Source organism: Henckelia pumila, chromosome 3 (genome assembly GCF_033568475.1).
Source record: "Henckelia pumila isolate YLH828 chromosome 3, ASM3356847v2, whole genome shotgun sequence".
Lineage (NCBI taxonomy): Eukaryota > Viridiplantae > Streptophyta > Magnoliopsida > Lamiales > Gesneriaceae > Henckelia > Henckelia pumila.
Window position 1 is genome coordinate 51,789,130 of NC_133122.1, and position 20,280 is coordinate 51,809,409.

At 32.5% G+C, this 20,280-nt stretch overlaps 2 protein-coding genes across 6 annotated transcripts; one reads left to right on the top strand and one right to left on the bottom strand.

Moving 5' to 3' along the window:
- Positions 1-101: 101 nt before the first annotated feature.
- Positions 102-4,327, bottom strand: LOC140891098 (ultraviolet-B receptor UVR8-like). 2 transcript variants are annotated; one of them, XM_073299382.1, is made up of 11 exons: positions 4,132-4,327; positions 3,899-4,043; positions 3,701-3,811; positions 3,537-3,597; positions 3,191-3,309; positions 2,776-2,861; positions 2,443-2,644; positions 1,856-1,909; positions 1,144-1,254; positions 754-810; positions 102-519 (listed from the first exon to the last, which is right to left on the bottom strand). In XM_073299382.1, exons 1-11 carry the CDS (start codon positions 4,158-4,160, stop codon positions 310-312), a joined length of 1,185 nt encoding a protein of 394 aa, XP_073155483.1. In that variant the 5' UTR covers positions 4,161-4,327; the 3' UTR covers positions 102-309. The 2 variants fall into 2 exon arrangements, with proteins under 2 accessions (XP_073155483.1, XP_073155484.1); XM_073299383.1 differs by having other exon boundaries at positions 318-616.
- A 9,130-nt stretch (positions 4,328-13,457) lies between these two features.
- On the top strand, positions 13,458-20,072 carry LOC140887885 (NADPH-dependent diflavin oxidoreductase 1). Of its 4 annotated transcripts, none has more exons than XM_073295458.1 (13): positions 13,458-13,587; positions 14,652-14,881; positions 14,970-15,047; positions 15,156-15,260; positions 15,699-15,790; positions 16,497-16,681; positions 16,856-16,950; positions 17,659-17,733; positions 17,854-17,964; positions 18,058-18,183; positions 18,349-18,468; positions 18,978-19,194; positions 19,293-20,070. In XM_073295458.1, exons 2-13 carry the CDS (start codon positions 14,711-14,713, stop codon positions 19,820-19,822), a joined length of 1,905 nt encoding a protein of 634 aa, XP_073151559.1. In that variant the 5' UTR covers positions 13,458-13,587; positions 14,652-14,710; the 3' UTR covers positions 19,823-20,070. The 4 variants fall into 4 exon arrangements, with proteins under 4 accessions (XP_073151559.1, XP_073151560.1, XP_073151561.1 ...); XM_073295459.1 differs by lacking the exon at positions 13,458-13,587 and adding an exon at positions 13,715-13,844 and having other exon boundaries at positions 19,293-20,071; XM_073295460.1 differs by lacking the exons at positions 13,458-13,587; positions 14,652-14,881; positions 14,970-15,047; ... (2 more) ...; positions 16,497-16,681; positions 16,856-16,950 and having other exon boundaries at positions 16,964-17,733; positions 18,369-18,468; positions 19,293-20,072.
- Positions 20,073-20,280: the final 208 nt, after the last annotated feature.

The window sequence follows — 20,280 nt, forward strand, 5'->3', positions numbered from 1 at the left end:
ATTATGCTTCCAAAAATGTAACGGTCACATTACAAATGCACCTTGTTAGGGGACATTTTAGTTCTAAAACTAATTTTTTACACCTGCAATTTACCCAAAAATAAGTTAAGATATTATTTTTGTCCAAAAAAACTAATTTGTAAAACGTACATCAGAATTCAGAGCTAGTAAGTTATAAGGCAAGTGTACAAGACACTTGTATACGGTATCTAAAAAGTACCCCATATCTATTATACAAGCTTTTATAATTCTTCCACAAGAAACAAGCTGGTCCTTTTTCTCCTACACCTGATCAATTACCTTAGCGCTTCAGAGTACCTGATCAGCTTCAGAAACGTGCCATTCGGCTATTGCCAGAGTGTGACGACCGCCACAAGCAACTAGTTTAGCACACCACCGGCCTTCAGATGCACTGCTGCTGATGCCTTTAGGAGGTGGAACTGCTATGGGAACTTCAGCTGGATGTCCTGTCGTCACCTTTCGTCCATATCCCAAACGTCCATGGTCCCCTCGTCCAAACTGCAAGCATCGAGATAAGTTGATGGCTGCCTTGAAAATCGCTTGGATTCAAGTTAAAGGTGAAATGGAAACAGAAAGTTTCGCCCATCTTGTGTTCCTGAAAGAGTTTCAACACCAAGAGAAATGCACAACGAGGGAGAACCAAGCATTTAACGTGTTACAAAGAATGCATTTAATGGGTGAGTATGTCCATTTGACGTATATATGAAATTAAAAAAAGCGTAAAGCACTCACCGAATACATGCGGCCATCTCTTGTTAATGCAACGGAGTGAGTACCTCCACAAGAAATCTGCATAGAAAGAGAAAAGTCTCTGTCTTTCAAAAAAACATAGTATAAATAACACATCTCAAAATTTCCAAATTGCTCATCATAAAGGGACAAACCACAAAACATAGAAAAGAAAAGAAGTCTGTAAACAAATATAAGTTAATTACTACAAACATAGATATGTCACCATAAGAATGTAAGTTAAGGTGTTTTTTGCACCACAACACACATGCAGTTACACAAAACGGTTGGTCCAGAATGGAAAGTTGGAGCAATTCATTTGTAACATTTTTATTTCAAGCCATTACAATTTTTTAACATAAGAATCACAAGAATGCTGACACATGTACAAACCTGAACAATGTCCTCGCCAACTAAAAGCTGAACCCTCTGAGGAACCATTTTGCTGCTCTTGTCATCTCCAAACCCAAGTCTTCCGTGCTCTCCTCTGCCCCAACCATACACCTAGGGAAAACATGAATTAGACAGATAGTCTCACTTAATTTTAACAAATTCCATCATTGTATGTTAAGACTCCATTGTGGATAAACAGAGCACACAAAAGGAAAAAACACCAAAAGATAGCTAAAACTGAAGTAAAGAGAGAATTTGCTAAATCAAGATTTGGTTGATGTATTTGAAAAAAAAAAACATATCCATTTGGTGCCAAGCGAATGGGTGGGATGGGTATGGGGAATTATAAGTGGTGGCGCAGTTGCATTTGACACAAAATAAATAATGTAGTGATGTTTAAATTAAATAATTTCAGGAATCCTAATTTTCTGGTTACGGATTCCAAATACATACGAATCTAAACATCCCAAATACTGGTAGTAGCAAAAGGTAGAAAAATACTGCAACAATATATTTAATATTTCAGGTCAAACCGACAGATTGATGCCTAAGAGGACCAGTAAGGCAGGGAACATGTTGCTAAAAATAAGATGAAATTAAGGTTTTTTGCTTCTCTTCAAGTGGGTAAGCATTGTTCTTGTGTACATAGTAGCACCAAAATGTGCTCAAATGTGTAAATGTTTAGCGGAATGAAGAGATATAATATATATACCTCTCCATCATCAGTCAATGCAGTAGAATGCCATCCTCCAGCAGCAATATCAACCTGGACATCAATGCATAGAATCTCTAACTTCAACCATAAATAATACAGAAGACTTTCTAATTCTCAAAACTTATTATGACAATAAGTTCTAAACGTTACACTTTTTCCATAGAACTCTGAATTGTTATTGCCATATGATATCAGTAACGTATAACCTTAAAAATTCCATATCTACTCTCTGATTTTATTCAGAAGATATTCACTTGAACTTCCTAATCACAAAAGCATCAAATTTCCTAGCTATTTTTAAATCTCCATCACCGTCTCTTTCATTGTAGAAATTCAGATTTTTCCAAATGAAACTTCACTTTTTTCTGCAATGGTGGAATTACTATGTCATTTCTTTTATCGGAGAAATTCATACTCTTTCAGATGAAACGTAACATTTTTTTTCACAATGGCTACAAGATTCATGAAAAACCATTCTCAAACATCATGTAGCATCAGAAATGATCACAAAGATTCTATGCATTGGAAAAAGGAAACTAATGGCCACTGGATAAGACAAAGAGGATGGTAACCCTGACCCATACCAAAGTAAGATCAGCGAGGCCCTGGACGGGAATTGGTTGTGATCTTGGCTGGGTATCACCAGTTCCAAGCTGACCATATTCATTATTGCCCCAAGCCATCAAAGTTCCATCATCAAGAAGGGCTAAATTGTGAAAGGCGCCAACTGCAATTAACCTAACACTGTCAAGACCTTGCACTCGAACTGGGGTTGAAATTTGCTTTCTGTAGATCGATTAAGTTAAACAAGTATAAGCAACTGACGAAGATGCTAAATTCAATGAATGCTTGTAACATATGAAAAAGTCAGACAAGAAATAATATATTTATCTCAAACTTCAGTAAACCAAACATACATGTCTCCAGGAGGCCATGGTTGACCCCATGTCCATACGTGTCCTTCTCGTGTAAGAACCACAGAATGAGTGCCACCAGCAGCTACCTGTGGAGTGAGAAAGTAAGGACTTTAACTGGTGAATTTGAAGTGGCTTGGTGCATGTGTATTGCACATAAATTAAAATATCAAACACATGGCAAAAAAGTCAAATACTAATTCCTTGGGGTTTGCAAAGTTGATTAGAACTATCGATAGTAATCAAAGATCATCTAGAAGAATAATCATCAGTTATGATTGATACTGAAAACATTCCAATTTATTACCAAGTTCACTGCTACAATTTGTTGATACTAATTAAACTATCATCCAAGGGAAAATGAGTGTTAAAAAGCTTATAATTCCGTACTTCAACTGTCACACACAAGTTTACCCACCTGACGAACAGATAGTCTTGGTACACATCGCTGTGGAATGATTATATCTCTTCTGACAGGTTTGCCTGTGTCTTCTTTCCGTTCAGGTTCTTCACCACATTGTCCATACTCATTCCCACCTGCACAAAAGAGGGTTTGCTCTTCAGAAACAAAAGAAGCCAACTCCACTTTTGAGTCCACATTTGAATCATACCATATGACACTATCCAAGACACAATATCAAAATTTCCACCTATCAGCCACAAGTAACTTTGAAAGCTGAACTTTCAGAATTTTCCTCTCTAGCTCTCATTTACTAGCCTCTGTAGACACATTAAAATAGGTATCAAGGAAAAAGTAGTCGTACCCCATGCATAAGCTCGACCTTGTTCATCAACAGCCAAACAATGCCAACCACCAATAGCAGCCTGTGATCAAAATCAGACCATTTTACTTGCAAAGAGTGCCAAGATCTACACCATTATAAAAATTATATAAATTAATAACTCGCGGAAAAAAACCATTAGACACCTGAATAATTTTGACATTTGCAAGTGCCTTAACTTGGCTGGGAACATTCTCGTTTTTGGTTTCCTGTGGATGCCCCAGTGTTCCTCTTTGATTCCATCCCCATGTAAATAACTAAATCATCACAAGCAAACAATCAAACACAGTGTAGACACATCACCTTCACAGTAAAACAAAGATAAAGGAGTTCAAAGTTAGAACCTTTCCGTCATCACATATGGCAAGGGAGTTGCGGCTGCCGGCCACTACTGAGCAAACGTTGCTAGAACTCAGAGCAGAAATGGCACAAACCCATTCTTTCTCTTCACTGTTGCCAATTCCCAACTGTCCATCTTCTCCAGAACCCCTAAAAAAACATTGAAAACAAGAAAAGATTGAAAATTTAGAACAGAGCATGTAGGGTGACAGTAGTTTACTAAGGTAACGGGGGAAACCATGCAATAACCACAGTTTTGGAGGCCATTATTGGTGGGATGCCACTGCACCGGTGGGCTTCTACGGCAAATTCTCAAAGAACGTGCCTTTTGATGAATACGGTGGCTGCGCAGCTACAAACTTTGGGTAGGTTTCAGCAGTGGTTTCAACTTGAATTGAAGTGCGTATCTGATTCGGAATCCATCATTCCCTGGATGATACTCACTTCCAGAAATAAATTCCACGTGACAAATATTTTTGGACTTTTTATCAATTAATTATAATTATTAATTATAACAAATATTCAAACATAAATTTTAAAATTTAATAATCAAACTTATTTAAAATAAATCAATTTCTTAACTTCCTTAGAATTTTAGGGGAAAAAAACTTAGCAAGTTAAAAACACAAGGTACTATAGAAAGAAAATATTGGATTTTGTTTTACGGATTTTCACACATTGAAAAATTGAGTTTTGTCAAGTTTTTTTTTTTTTTTTTGTGTTAAGCTTTCAAAAAGATTATTTTTAGCGCAATAAAACAAGTATTAATTACAAATTTTTGAGAGAATATAATCATTATCTATTTATCTATAGGGTTAATTGTCAATCACTCCCTAAAACACTTTATAACTTATTTATAAATCTCTACATAAATAACAGGGGTGTATTCAATTCAAAATTTTAATGACTTTCAGTGACTTTTAAAATGACAGACTTTTATGGAGTTTGATAGATTTTTATTGATTTTTATAGAAAGTCATAAAATTGTAAACAGGATTCTACGGATTTCTGCAGAGTTTTTGGCAAACTTTCATAGACATATATTTAATAGATTTTATAACTTGAACGGCGTTGAAAATATCTATAGTTAAATATCTACAAACAAATACAAAAGTTTTAAAATTATAGTATGATGGCGAAAATAATATATTTACCTATCATAATATATTTAGTTTTCTGTAGTATCATTTAATGTCATTAATATTAAAATTAGTTGTATAATTTGTGTATTAAAATAAAAAATTAATTCAAAAATTCCAACCGGCAAAATTCAAAAAATTGAAATTTTTGGCGTTTTTTAAAATTTTGAATTTTAAATTATAAAAAATAATTAATCAACAATTTATAAATATTTTTTAAATCGGCTAAAAACTAGAAAATTTTGAAAAGAAAATGTGTTTATAGAAATGTGATTTGAATTAGAAAAGATAGAGATATGTAGAAATATTATTTGAAAGAAGAGAAAGAAGAAATGAATAATTAGAAGTCTATTCAAATCTTGCGGATGAATCAAAGACAAATCTTGACATTTTAGTATTGTACATTATGTTTTTATGTTTGTACTTCAATGACTTTCATGGAGTTATTAAAAATCCATTGAAAATTTGAATACCTCTAGACTTTTATAATGTTTTTAAAAGTCAATGTTGAATACCACATAACTTTTAAAAACTCCACGGAAGTCTATTTTGGATACCTCTGGATTTTTTTAGAGTTTATAAAAGTTTAGATTGAATATCTATTGACTTTTAAACTCCACCAGACTCTATGAAAGTAATTAAATCTCCCACTTTGAATACACCCACCTAAAACTTACTTTCAACTCCCTGGAGAGAGAAACTTTTGTTTCTAAATACCAATTTTACCCTTATCTCTTAAAAAAAACTGAGAGAATGGATAATAAAAACAAAACTAATCCAAATAGTATATATATAAAAATTCAAATTAAAATCAAAGAACATAAACCATATCATATAAATGCTTATGTTGATACAGGAGCAAGTATGTGTTTAGGAAGCAAGCATATACTTCCAAATCATTATTGAAAGAAATATGATAAAGGATTAAAAGTTCGAATAGGAGATGGATCAATAATCATGCTTAATACAGTAGCAGAAAAATTAAAAATAGAAATAGAAGAAACAAAATTTGTAATACCCATTATATATCAAATAGAATCAGGAATGGACATTATAATAGGAAATAATTTTTTAAGAGAATATCTTTCCTTTAGACAATTTGAAGATCATATAACTTTAAACAAAGGATCATCAATGATTTACATTCCCAAAATACGAACAGCATTTCGCGTAGGAAATGAAGGATTTACAAAGAATTTTCATAAACGAAATACAAATCCAATAGAACTAAAAATAGAAAATATTTTAACGATTAATCCTGAAAAAAAAATCATGAGGAAATTTCATGATATATGTTCTGAAAATCCTCAGGACAAAATTAAGAAAAGAAAACAATTCATTGCTTCAATAAAACTCAAAGACCCTAATATTACAATCCGTGAAGCACCAAGAAGATGTAACATGGATGATGCAAAAATATTTGAAAAATAAGTTCAAGAATTATTAAAATTTAAGATAATCATCCCTAGTAAAAGTCCACACTCTTCACCAGCCTTTTATGTCAGTAAGAAGGATACTGATAAGAAAAGAATGGTAATTGATTATCGAAAGATGAATAAAGCAACAATTATGGATGGATATTATATCCCAAATAAGAATGATTTACTATCTTATATAGGAGAAATGAAATATTTTTTTAGTTTAGATTGTAAATCAGGATTCTGGCAAATTCAACTAGAACGACAAAAACAATTACTTACAGCATTCAGTTGTCCAAAATGACAGTATCAATGGACTGTATTACCTTTCGGACTTAAACAAGCACCAGGTATCTTTCAAAGATATATGGATGAATCTTTTAAATCATATATAGATTTTTGTTGCGATGACATATTAATTTATTCAAAAACACTAGATCAACATTATAAAGATCTCATGACAGTTTTAGATATTTAGCATAAAGATGGAATTATACTTTCTGAAGAAAAAAAAAGCACAATTATTCAAAACAAAAATAAATTATTTATGATTACAAATAGATGATGGAAAACATTGTTTACAACCGCATATACTTAAGAAAATTCATGATTTTCCTAGTGAAATCAAGGATAAAGATCAATTAAGAAGATTTTTAGGATTATTAACTTATTCTGGAAATTACATTAAGAAACTTGCAGAAATCAGAAAACCTCTTCAGGTAAAACTTAAACAGGACTATAAGTGAAAATGGTCGAAAGAAGATACTAATTACATAGACACTATTAAAAAAAATAATTAGTAATCTTCCAAAATTATATTTTTCTTCAAATAAAGATATAATAATAATTGAAACAGACGCTTCAGATGAATACTGGGAAGCATGTTTAAAAGCTTATACTGGAAAAAGAAATTTAGAAGAACTTACTAAAACAGCTACTAGAAATAATGAAAAATTATGCAACAATACATCAGAAACTTTTCAAGGTGCACAATTAAATTATCATTCGAATGAAAAAGAATTATTAGCTTTAATATTCACAATTAGAACTTATGAAATTTATCTTATTTCTAAACCGTTTTTAGTAAGAACATATAATATGAATTTAACATATTTCAAAACAAGGAAAATATCAAGAAATGCAGGGAGAAATGCGGCAATGCTAATTAGATGGCAATTGGAATTGAACCATTATCAGTTCGAGATCCAACATGTCAAAGGAACGGATAATTCATTACCCGACGCATTAACCAGAGAACTTCATCCAAACTATACTATCCGTAGTAATGGAATAATAAAGAAGATCCTAAGTGATCCAGAAAATGACTGTGAGTCATCCGAACATGCCTCAGAAAGCATGGAAAATATAAATTGATGAAATGAGATTTATATTCAGAAACATGAATTATTTTATGACTTTCAGTCATCCGAACATGCCTCAGAAAGCATGGGGAATATAAATTGATGAAATGAGATTTATATTCAGAAACATAAATTACTCTTTGAGTAAAATAATAAATTTAAGATTGATTCAATTCTTGCAAAAGAATTTATAAATGCAATGATACGCATAATAAAACTATCCGAATTACTCACGAAAAGAGTTATTTTACTAACCATTATATATATAAATATGTTTTCTTGTGCAGAGTATAATCAAGATGGAGCAACTAAGTCAATTAAAAGAACAATTGATTGAATTGCAGGAAGAAATTCAAATTCTTCAACTAAAAAAAAGGAATTTGAGTAGAAAAATTCAAAGGACAGAAGAAAAGATGATAACTTCATCATCATCATCCTCACCAAGAACACCAATCAAAATGGCAACTCCATTTGACAAAATAATGGAGATAAAAGAGAAACAGTCAGTGGTCACAGCCAACACTGACAAAGAAAAAGAAAAGAAAAAAGAACCGGTGGACACAGCCAGCATCGAGAAAAATAAAAAAGAAGAAAGGACGTTTAAAAGTGCCCTTGAAAAGAAAGAAAGAAAGATGGTCAATCTGCGACCACAAAAACCAATTTTTGAGAAAACAAATTTTTCAGAAAAACTCAAGACTGAATTCTTTGAAACACTAAACTATTTGAGAATAGCCAAACCATCTGCAGAATCTTGGCTACAAACTTTTGACACACGGAGCATATCAAGAGCAAGAACACTGCAAGGTGCTCCAGCGCATGAAGTCGCAAGATTCTTTTCAAATGGATTATTAAGTGGATTGGAAGTCAGTCTCAACAATCAAGAAATAGAACTATTTCCATATCAGTTGAGAAATAGTATCATCCAGTTCAAGAAAGCAGTCTTTAAGGACGATCCAGTATTAACATTGAGTATTCACTCAACCCTTCCAGATTGGGATGATAACAAATTCTATCAACCAATGGTATATATTCAATGTCGAAAACAAAAAGACAAGTTCTTATTCGAAGGATCAAATGAAGAGAAACTAGTAATGGATATCTCAACACTTCCTGAGATAAGAATAAAGACATTGATTGATATGATCTCAAAGACAGGAAAGATTGATGGAAACTCAAAGGTTAAAATAAATTTTGCAACCAGTAAAATTTTATTAACCACTAGACACAAGGAGACAATCCAAAAGAAAGAACAAGCCATGTTAGCTCAATTCGAAGCTCCAATCTATGAAGCAAGAGTTGACATGACCCGAGAAACCTAACAAATGTTATGTCAAAAACTAAGAACAATGATATCCACTCACAAATGTGGACATTGCCAACCCATTCAGACAGAAGAAGCAGATGTCAAAGAGGACAAACCAGCTGTCAAAGAAGACAAACCAATAAAGAAATGGTCCGAATGCACCAGTGATTCAGAGAGTGACACAATGTAAAAACAAATGAAATCGTGGACCACACCACATGTTAAAGGCATCCACTCAGATGTAAAATGAGCTGTTTTCATTATGTAGTGTCGGGTGGTCCCCCTCTTTTCTTTTTATTTTTAATTATGTATGCGTTTCTCCACGCCTATAAAAGGAGATGTTTTGTGCTGTAAAAGAAGTAAGTGAAGTTTGAGTATCTCTCTTTTCTTAAAGTTTCTTACAATCTGGTTCATACAAGACGTATGAAAACTATCAGAAACTAAGAAACATAAAATCAGAAACAAAATAAGCCTTATGGCTAATAACTAAACAAGGAGGGCGTAAGGAGGATAAGGTTGGAAACCAATCATTGAATATTCATGGTTAAGAGTAAACCTGGAGATCCATAGAGCAAGTACCAGTTGATCAAGTGATCGTTAAGGGAAAGCAAGGATTTGCCCTTTGCTCAAAACCAAGATTCATTCAAACAAGGTAACCTTCCTAAACCTTCTGCAGCCCTTAATTCAAAGAAATAGTCAAAATACATTAATCATGTCATCATCCTTTATAAGAAATGGAAGATTAATAATAAAAAACTGGTTCGAAATAGAAGATGATCATGAATATGATACATTTCGTGAATATCGTTTAAATACTTCTGATTTAACCTTATTTGAATCAATTTATCAACTAAAATTTGTATTAATAATCCATGAATGGAACCAAACTAATATGAAAACATTTATCTGTTATAAATGAATCAGATCAGAAAATCCATGAATCAGATCTGTAAATCCATGAATAAGAAAATTCATAAGAATTTGAAGAATTCCGCAACCTGGTAACAGAGCTTAAATAAAGCAAATTATTAATGCTTGGATTAACTTTAGAGATTGAGATTAAACATTTATTTGATAAAATAATCTTACTAAAAGATTTACGTCAAATAGATCAATTATGGAATAAAATAAAAGATCTCCAAACCTTTTATTTCAAAAATCATAAAAAAGAACATTTTTCAAGCAACTGGAAAATGATAATTCAAATTTCTGAAAACGATGAAATTGAAGACATAACAATATGTTATGAATAAGAACAAACTTTGTTATCGAAATCCGATCAACAAAAACAAAATAATAAAAGTAACAATTTTTACTAAATGAAAAATGTATGAAAATACAAAAATGAATATCTTTAATTTATATTCTCAAAATATAAATTTTGATATAGAAAATTGTGAAAACAATTTGAAACATCTTAAAAATTGTCAATCTTCAATTGATAGTTTCGAAGATTTTCAGAATTTATTAGAACAGATAGATTCGACAAAAAGGCCTTTAATAGCCTTAAGAAAATTAAAAAGTTCTATCATCTGTTAAAATGACAGAAGTAACAATTCCAAATCAAAACAACCTGGTCGATGAATCTGAAGAATCTGAAGAAAACCAAGAGTATAATTTGAATATTATATTCAATCAAAGCAAGTTTGCTGAAATACAAAAAACAGGGTTTTCTAATTCAAAAACAAATCTAATAGACCAACCAGGAATACTAAGTAAGATTTCAAATTATATTAATCCCAGAAAAAATTTAATTTATTATTCGATTCGTACAAAAGAACGATCTTATAAAATAAATAACGAATCAAGGTCTAATACTCTGAAGTTATTAACAACTCAAGATATTAATACCATCATGGCAAAAGCCAGTGAAAAAGAACGATCTGAACTGAAATATGTTCATATCGAAGGAATTGAAATAATAATATCAGCTCACTACCGAGAAAGAATAGATACACTAATTGAAATAACAGTTCGTGACAAAAGAATACGTAATTTCGAGGATTCTATCCTTGGAAAAATTGAAGGAAATTTATGTTACAAAAAGATGAAATTTTGTATTTATCCACAATACAATATATCTTTTTTTGATAAAAACATAAATGACGTTTTAACATTAGATTATTACTTTTATAGAAATAATCTTATGTTAACAGGAAACCATCCGATCAAATATAAATTATGTTGTCGGTTTAGCAATAAGTAATAATTCTCAAACAGGAATAATTTCAACAAAACCAACTATTTCTGTTGAAAGAATGTTTGAAAATATTACAAGAATTGAACACCCTCGAAAAGCATTTATTGAAAAAATATAAATTCCTATAAAAGATGGAGTTCAGATGACCTCCAAATCACAAAACAGTCTGCACCAAGAAGATCATTATCATTTGCTAGAAATGATGAAGATATTCTTGATAAAATTGGAACCATGAATCAAAATATTCTTAAAATTAAACAAGCTATTGTTAATGAGTCAACCTCATCGCAATGCCGTCCTTAATAAAATTAGAAAAAGATCTAGGAGATTTAGAAAATAATATTAATAAGATCAATCTATCAATACAAGAATTAGAGAAGAATTTCAAAGAATATATTGATTTAGCAACGACTAGATTAATAATTGAACAAGAAAGACATAGTAATGAAATATTAAACTATCTTAAGAAAGTTCTTCCAATAGATAAAGGAAAAAGAAAAATGGAAGAAGAACCACCATTCAAAATTGAATCATGGTATAAAAATCCCCTTAGTTATGGCAAACATAAGTATGGAGATGTTTAGTGAAACCGACTCATCTGATTTTGAACAAATAGGAGTAAATACAGAAGAATTATATCATTCAGAATTATATCATTCACATCAGGACTCAGAACAATACAGAGATATGGATATTTTAGAATCAGAATCTGAAGATGATTCTAGACCACGATTAAATCTACGAACGAAGGTAGAAGGTATGGAAGAGATGATGAAGAATTTAAATATAACAGAGACCAATACTCTGGATCTTATAAAGATGTTAGAGATATTCTTAGAGAATCAAAAACATCAGGATTTGTGAAACAAAATATCTTAGATTTAGGATGTTCAACAGCCAAAAAAAGAAAATCAAAGATAGATCATTGGGCAAATGAACTATCAGTACAAATTCAATTAACACCATTATTAGACAAAAGCGAGAATATTCAAGTTTTAACTCATGAGATGATAAAAATGACACTGGTAGGAGCAGTAAGAACTTGGGCTGAAAACCTAGTAATTACTAATCTACCACAAGGAATGACAGGACATCGATATTTCGAACTATTTGTTGATGCCTTGTACCAAGAATTTTTAGGATTTTTTAATAATGATGCTAATTTGGTAGCTAAGAATATAAAACAAAATAGAGCAATCTTTATATTAGATAATATTAAATTATGAAATTTATGTTACTTAGAAGAATTTATTTGTGATTATGAAACAAACTATTATCAATTAATAGATGCTGATAAAAAAGAACATTATAAACTAAGTATCTTTAATAAGATACCTAATATACTTATACACAGTAAAGATGAATTCTTAACTAGTCCTTATGCTAAAACTTTAGGAGGAGCTATTAAATTCATCAAAGACATAATAACAAAGAAATGTCATGAAGTAACACTAAATAAAAGAATCTCTAAATCCTACAAACAAAACAATAAACTTTGTTGTGACAAAATGAAATTCACTTTAAAAGAATACGGTTGCAAAACAAACATGTCACACAAATATTTAAAACGACAGAAACAGAATAAATTTAATAAACCTTATAAATCTTTTAATAAGAAATTTATTCCCTATAAGAAAAAGAAATTTAAAAAGAATTTTTTCAGAAAACCTTATAAAAGAAAATTTTATAAAAAGTTTGATAACAAAAAACCACCTTGCCCAAAGAGTAAAGGAAAGAATTGCACATGTTGGTTGTGCAACGAAGAAGGACATTATGCGAATGAATGTCCAAAACGAAACGAAAAGAAAAATAAAATTAAACTTCTTGAAGAAATATATACTATTGGATTCTATCCCGTAGAAACAATTGAATTTTCATCCAATGATGAAAATATTTATTATCTTGATGAATCAAGTGAATCAGATTTTGAATCCGATTCCACATTTGATAATTCAAAAAATAATAATGATTAAAATAACGACAAGGGCATTTTCGGAAAAATAAATATAAAAAGTAAATTGAAAATTATGTTTAATTTAGGGAGTTATCTACAAGTTGCCCTTATCTATATCTATATTGTTAAAAGTTGCGGAGTTTAAAATAATTAATCTTGATATTTATTTTTTAAACCAAAAATATATTCTGTCTTTCCTATTCTCAGTTGAAACTGCTTCGGGAGCCTTGCCCCCTCTCACCTATCTAAAGGTTTCGTTTTTAAAATCATAGGGAGCAGGGGAGAGAAAACCAAGAAACTTGAGCTACGGCATTGGAAGGTAAAGGTTATCTTTCTCTTTGTTTTTTTGGTTGTGCTGAGTTGGGCTTTATAGACTTTTTGTGTAAGGTGGATAGTGACATGCTTTATAGTTATTCCTCATCATCAAACCCATTAAATTGGCTATAGTTTAATTGATCGTGGTTTTTTCATTTTGTGATGCTCAAAATTTGATACTTCATTTGTATCTATGCTCCTAAGATGCCTGCTCCCGCTCTTTGAGTTGGCTCACAGCAAACATTTGCTGTTGAATCCAGTGTAAAGAATCGAACTTTATATTACAAACGGAGTTTTTGCTACATCCTGCTCCTGATTTTTCCTGGGCACTTTCATTTATTTGTAAATGGACATTTTACATTTTAATTTTGAATTGATGTGTGTTTGTTGGAATTCCTATTTGAAAAGTCGTGCTAAACTTGTTTCTTTTCAAATAATGACTTCTTGTTCCTAGTTCTCTTGGGATTTTTGAGCGGCCATAGGCTTTGGTTGTTTAGTTAGAGAAGTAAAAATTTACAGTTTACGATGATTCTGAATCCATCATAACAAGTTCTTGATTTGTAGTTTGTACTCTTTCCACTTTTTATTCACTTCGTGGTATAAGAGTCTTTGAAGTTTTGTTTGTATGATCAAACACATTCCATGGCTATTTGTCTTTGTTTTTCTCCATTTCATATTTTTGCACAATGCTAGGAATCCGTGAGGTAATGGGAATACTTCAGTTTCTTATGATGTCATTTAGTTCACTGCCAATTTAATGTTAAAAAAAGTGATTTTGAATGTAGTGATAATCTAGTTAATAGAACAATCTGGTTATTGGAATAAGCTTATGGGAAATTTTTTGACTCTTAGGTTACTACTATGAACTGCGCAGAGTTCTTCAGTCAGAAAGTATTGATATGTCGGATGTCTGGTGTCTTATATTTTACATTTCTTGATTAGTGTATTCAGTAGTATTTTTGTGCCTCACCGACCTATAGTTTCTGTTTACTTCGAATTTTTCAATGATATATATGTTGAATGTCTTACTTTGTTTTTATTTGGATCGTTGATGGTTACGAGGTGCAGGTTTTGGTTAGTTATAATAGTAGAGCTACAAAGGCCAGCTCCCTTGCCTATAAGACTTGATGACGCAAAAACTGATTGGCACAATGGATGATAAATTAAAAACTCAGCTGCTGATAGTGTATGCATCGGAAACAGGAAATGCCATAGATGTTGCTGAGCAGGTTGGTCGTGAGGCAGAGCGTCGTGGTTGCCCTTCTGTCTCTGTCCTCTCTATGGATGAATTTCATCCGGTATATTTCCACTCATTATTTCAGAACATGCCAACTGTCAGGCTTTATATAATGTTTTATAGTCTGTTTATATTGGTTACTTTGACAGGGTGACTTACCAAAAAAAGAGACGGTGATTTTTGTGGTGTCGACCACAGGACAAGGAGATGCACCGGATTCTATGAAGGTTTTATTTTATGTTTAAAGATAATAATTTCTTCTTCTTCTTTTCGTGCTCAGCTATTGAGTTTAGCTTTTGGTTTTCATGTGTCATAATCAAAAGATTATTTGGCAGGGATTTTGGAGGTTTTTGCTGCAAAAGAATTTGTCAACTGGGTGGCTTAAAGGAGTTCGTTATGCAGTTTTTGGATTGGGTGATTCAAGTTATCAAAAATATAATGTAAAGTGTTTGTTTTTACATTATTAAATCAACTTATGAATTTATTTCTAGATAAATACCTTATTACAATTTATTCACTTATTTCTAAATAAAGGTATTCCTACTCCTGCACTGTAATCTTGCAATTTTTTTTACTGAAAACTCTAAATTTCGTGGTAAAAGATAGTTATCTTCTTGATATAATAGGTTTAATCTAAATTGTTTCATTACCATAAATAGAGGAAATTTTTGCTGCTCCTATTTTCAGATTATGAGGGTCCCTGTATTGTTATCGGATAGGTATAACATGTTTGATTTTAAATTTTCTCATAATGGAATGTTCCGTCATAAGAGTTTTAACAGATCGCATCTTTAAAAGTTTTTCCCATAATCTTGTTACAAACTGTTACCTTGCTCTACTTATTAATTCCATGACATAAATGGATTTTCTGGTTGTAGTTTGTAGCAAAGAAGCTAGACAAACGACTGTTAGATCTTGGTGCATTGGCAATTATTGAAAGAGGTCTCGGAGATGATCAGCATCCTTCAGGGTACAATATGGCATTATTATATTGTATTCGCATGATTTTAGATAATTACTCATTAGCTCTTATGAAATTTATTAATTCATTACGTACTGGGTTTTGTGTGTTGTGTTCGAATATCTTTACTCCGTCCTTCCCCTTTTAATTCAATAAAATATGAGAAATGAAAGCACTTTTATGTTATTTGGATTTGGATTCCAGTGAGATGAAGTTCAATGTCCAAATGGTGTTAGTGTGTAATTAATTTACAGGGAAAGGAAAGGGGAAATATGTGTGAGGGGACATTTCAGTTGCATTATAAACATTTTATAGATATCAGAACAATTATAGAGCGAGTATCTAACATTAGGGATTCCACTCGTCCTAGCTCACAATTTCCCCTTTATGAAGTCAAGTTTAGTGTGCTTGAATAGCTTTATAGTTTTGTGAAGTTCTTATGAGTCGAAAACAAAATTTAGTCTTGATGGTGTATTTTACTGGCTGTCATTTGGTGCTAAATTTCACTTGCCAAAAAGCTGGTATTGTGATGCTAATTGATGGTATCATCTGGCTATTCCTATGATACATGCCTCTCAGATGATTCGGGCACTTTATCTTGTTTCCTGATTATTTTAAGATACTCCCTTTTTAATATAAATTTACTTGAATTTATGTGAATATTTTGAATTATCCATTCCCATAAAAAGGTGTATGATCAGTTTATCATTAACAGGTATGAAGGGGCTTTGGATCCCTGGATGTCCTCCTTGTGGAATATATTATATCAAATGAATCCCAAATTACTTACAAATGGTCCAGTTTTTGTCCATCCAGATGCAGCTTTAATTGATCGACCTAGAGCACAAATTATATATCATGCCACCAATGAAGGATTACCACCACTTACAAATGCCACAGGTTGCTTGTTTCTTAGATATTCATGAACAATAAAGCCCAATTAGTCTTTCTTATTTTCATTGTTTCGTTATTCTCGATGTAATGATACATTGATGATATCAAAGTTTTTATTTTATAAAAAATATTTCTACGTTGCTGACACTATAAGATCGTACTAACGAGAAAACTCTACAGATTTGAAGTATCTCGAGATGCAGGTTGAGAGGGCCCGTTCAATGACTCCTGCAATATTTTCAGGGAAAAACAGGCCTGAGTGCTTCCTGAAAATGGTACTAACATCATATTTTGTCTTCAGCAGCAAAATAGTTGTCGTAATATTCTGTTACCTGTTAGTTAGTCATGTTCTTCATCTTCTATTGTTTTTAATATTTAAAAAAACTATTCACGGTTTCTTCATATTTCAGCAGTATAGCATATCTTTCTTCCTAGGAACTAAATCCTTGCCATTATTTGTGGGTGTGTTTGTCTGAAAGAAGTAGAAAGATTATTGATCCACAAGAAGTGTATTTTGACTGTAGTTTACCCATAACCTCCCAACAAGAACACTCAATGTAATGATGTATATTTAGATACCCAAGTTTTCATGAGGCTACATGTGCTACCAAAAGCAACTTCTTTTGATTCTTGAACTTGAAAACAATTTTTTATTGTTGGTTGATTGAGGGGCTGGTGGAAGTGTGTTCCAGATATGGGTTGATCTGGCAACCTTTGACTTTGCATTTTGTTTCATGTACCGTGAGTTTTCCCCAACTAATTAACTTAAGAAATGCTTGGGTACCACAGGGATGATATATTTGTTTTCTTCCAGTTCATCCATCTATTTGAAACTCATGTGCAAGGTATATAAGCATCCATAGGTTGCAAATGCTCCTGCTGGTAAACATGAGTATTCAGTTGTTTGAAAATATGATAAATATGAACAGTTATCATGTATATCGAATTTGCACCCTGGTGATCAATTCTGTCTGTAAATATAGACCAAAAATCTTCGATTAAGTAGAGAGAGCACTGGGAAGGATGTGCGCCACTTTGAGTTCGAAGCTGTTTCATCTGTAAGTCATGCTAAACATTCTCAAATAAGCAGTTCTCTGTTTTTCTTTTGCCCGTTGATCATGTGGTTAAAATCATTCCATGTGTTCTTTTCTATTATTGTGTTGTATTCATGTTTGCAGTCCATAGAATATGAAGTGGGCGATGTTCTTGAGATTCTTCCAGGCCAAAGTTCTGCTGTTGTAGATGCTTTCATACAGCGTTGTAATTTGAACCCTGAAGCTTGCATAACTGTATGTATTCTCTATTTGAAGTTCTTTTTGGGTGTTTTCCTCGTTTAACTAGTTCTTCTTTAAATTTATTTTCATTATAATACTTATCTTTAGATTCAGCCGAGAGATGGAGGGAATAAAGCTGGGATAAATACCACCCTGTTCCCTGTGAAACTAAAAACTTTTGTCGAGCTAAATATGGATGTGGCCTCAGCTTCTCCTAGACGTTACTTCTTTGAGGTAGGCTGTACCAGTTTCTTTGTATATTTTGCTTTGTCAAATTATTCTGAATCCAAGACATGATTGGTTGGTGTATCCTGTCCCGTGTCGTGATATCTTAATCTTGCACAACTACTTTTTCAAGACACGTTCAGTTCTACAGTTTGTAACTATGGGATTCTTTAGGTCATGAGTTTCTTTGCCAGTGCTGAACATGAGAAGGAAAGGCTTCAATATTTTGCTTCGCCGGAAGGAAGAGATGATCTGTACCAGTACAACCAGAAGGAGCGAAGGACTGTTTTAGAGGTGCCAAGATATTGTTAATTTTCCGCGATTAATCACTTGTATTCATTTATCCTTTAGATTTTCCATGTCTTTTCGCGTTTAAATTGCACAAAATTATGAGGTCTTCCCTGGAAAATGCAAGACATTCGGTATTCACATTCCATGTTTCATATCGTTCCAGGAAAATGGTAATGTCCTTGGTTTGCAACTTTATTTCTGACCTATTATATATGGATTTGAGAAAATATATCACTAAGCCATCTGTATGAAGGAAGGGATTTGGGAAAATATACCACCAAGCCATTTGCATGAAGGAAATACACATAAATTGTGATTTCTTTCTTGTGATGAACCAAGGAAAAATAATTGCACTTGTCTGTAAATTATATATCGGAGATATTATTTGATAGGGTTCAAGTGCTTCATTATATTTATGTTAGAAGGACGAGGATAAGTTATTGACTCTTTTCCAGCAAAATTCTTTCCTACCATGCATTCATACTCATTTTTCATTGGTTGCGATATTGTAGATATTGGAGGACTTCCCTTCTGTGCAAATGCCCTTCGAATGGTTGGTACAGTTGGTTCCTACATTAAAAACTAGGGCCTTCTCCATTTCTTCTTGTCATTCAGCTCATCCAAATCAAGTGCACTTAACGATAAGTGTGGTGAAATGGAGGACCCCATACAAGAGGGAGCGTTCAGGTCTTTGCTCGTCGTGGCTAGCCAGTCTTGATCCTCAGCAGAGTGAGTCCATTCTCATGTTCTGACTTTTGTCTATTATACCAAGAAAATCTTAGTTTCCTGTTTATGTGATTTCACAAAGCGTATTTAATTGTCAACAGATGTACCAATAGCAGCGTGGTTCAAGAAAGGTTCGCTTCCTCCTCCACCACGATCACTTCCCCTTATCCTCGTTGGCCCTGGAACGGGATGTGCACCTTTTCATGGATTTGTGGAAGAAAGAGCGCTTCAAAATGAATCTGAACCAACTGCTCCAATCATTTTTTTCTTCGGGTGTAGAAACAAAGATATCGATTTTCTCTATCGAGATTTTTGGATGAAACATTCACAGAACGGAGGGGTACTATCCGAAGACAAGGGTGGAGGATTCTATGCTGCGTTTTCAAGGGACCAGCCACAGAAAGTGTACGTGCAACACAAAATCAGGGAGCAAAGCACCAAGATATGGAGGTTGCTTAGTCAAGGTGCTTCTATATATGTTGCTGGATCGTCAAATAAGATGCCTTCTGATGTATTATCCGCATTTGAAGATATCGTTTCTGCTGAAAGCGGGGTTTCGAAAGAGGTTGCTTCGACATGGATCCGAGCACTGGAAAAAGCCGGTAGCTATCATGTTGAAGCCTGGTCTTGAAAACAGTTTATTTTCTCATTTGAATACAAGAAAATGGTTCGAAAACCGATTAGGAAAAGGATTAGTCTAAGATTCTGATTCTTGCAATATTCTTTGTAACATTGATCGTTTGGAAAATTACATTTATAAATGCATTATTATTTTTCGGTATCTGAAATTTTGAAGGACGCTCCTACAGTCGAGTCTGTCGTAATTCAGATATTCTAATACCTTGTATTAGTCATCACATTGGAAGATCTAAAAGGCAAGAAAATATCCTTGTCTCCCCCTTTTTTTGATAGAAATGTATATTTATTTTCATTTCCTTGAAATTGGAAAGAGGCCATGTGGAAAACAAATGCATAAACATGCCCAAGATTCTTTCAAAAATTTCTGATGTACATTATAATTTTCAAAGATTAAAACATCTGTATATGTATGAATTATGATGTATGGAAAAGCAAGAAACGACGTATTAA

What these genes read in the sequence shown, in the direction of transcription:
- LOC140891098 (XM_073299382.1), bottom strand. Translation starts at nt 4,160, where the DNA reads ATGGCCTCCAAAACTGTGGTTATTGCATG. An exon ending in CAAGACTATCTGTTCGTCAG is followed by an intron (nt 2,862 to 3,190) that starts GTGGGTAAACTT and finishes CTCACTCCACAG; the next exon opens with GTAGCTGCTGGTGGCACTCA. An exon ending in TTGGCGAGGACATTGTTCAG is followed by an intron (nt 811 to 1,143) that starts GTTTGTACATGT and finishes CTTTCTATGCAG; the next exon opens with ATTTCTTGTGGAGGTACTCA.
- LOC140887885 (XM_073295458.1), top strand. Translation starts at nt 14,711, where the DNA reads ATGACGCAAAAACTGATTGGCACAATGGATGATAAATTAAAAACTCAG. An exon ending in CAAGTTATCAAAAATATAAT is followed by an intron (nt 15,261 to 15,698) that starts GTAAAGTGTTTG and finishes TTCTGGTTGTAG; the next exon opens with TTTGTAGCAAAGAAGCTAGA. An exon ending in ACCCTGAAGCTTGCATAACT is followed by an intron (nt 17,965 to 18,057) that starts GTATGTATTCTC and finishes ACTTATCTTTAG; the next exon opens with ATTCAGCCGAGAGATGGAGG.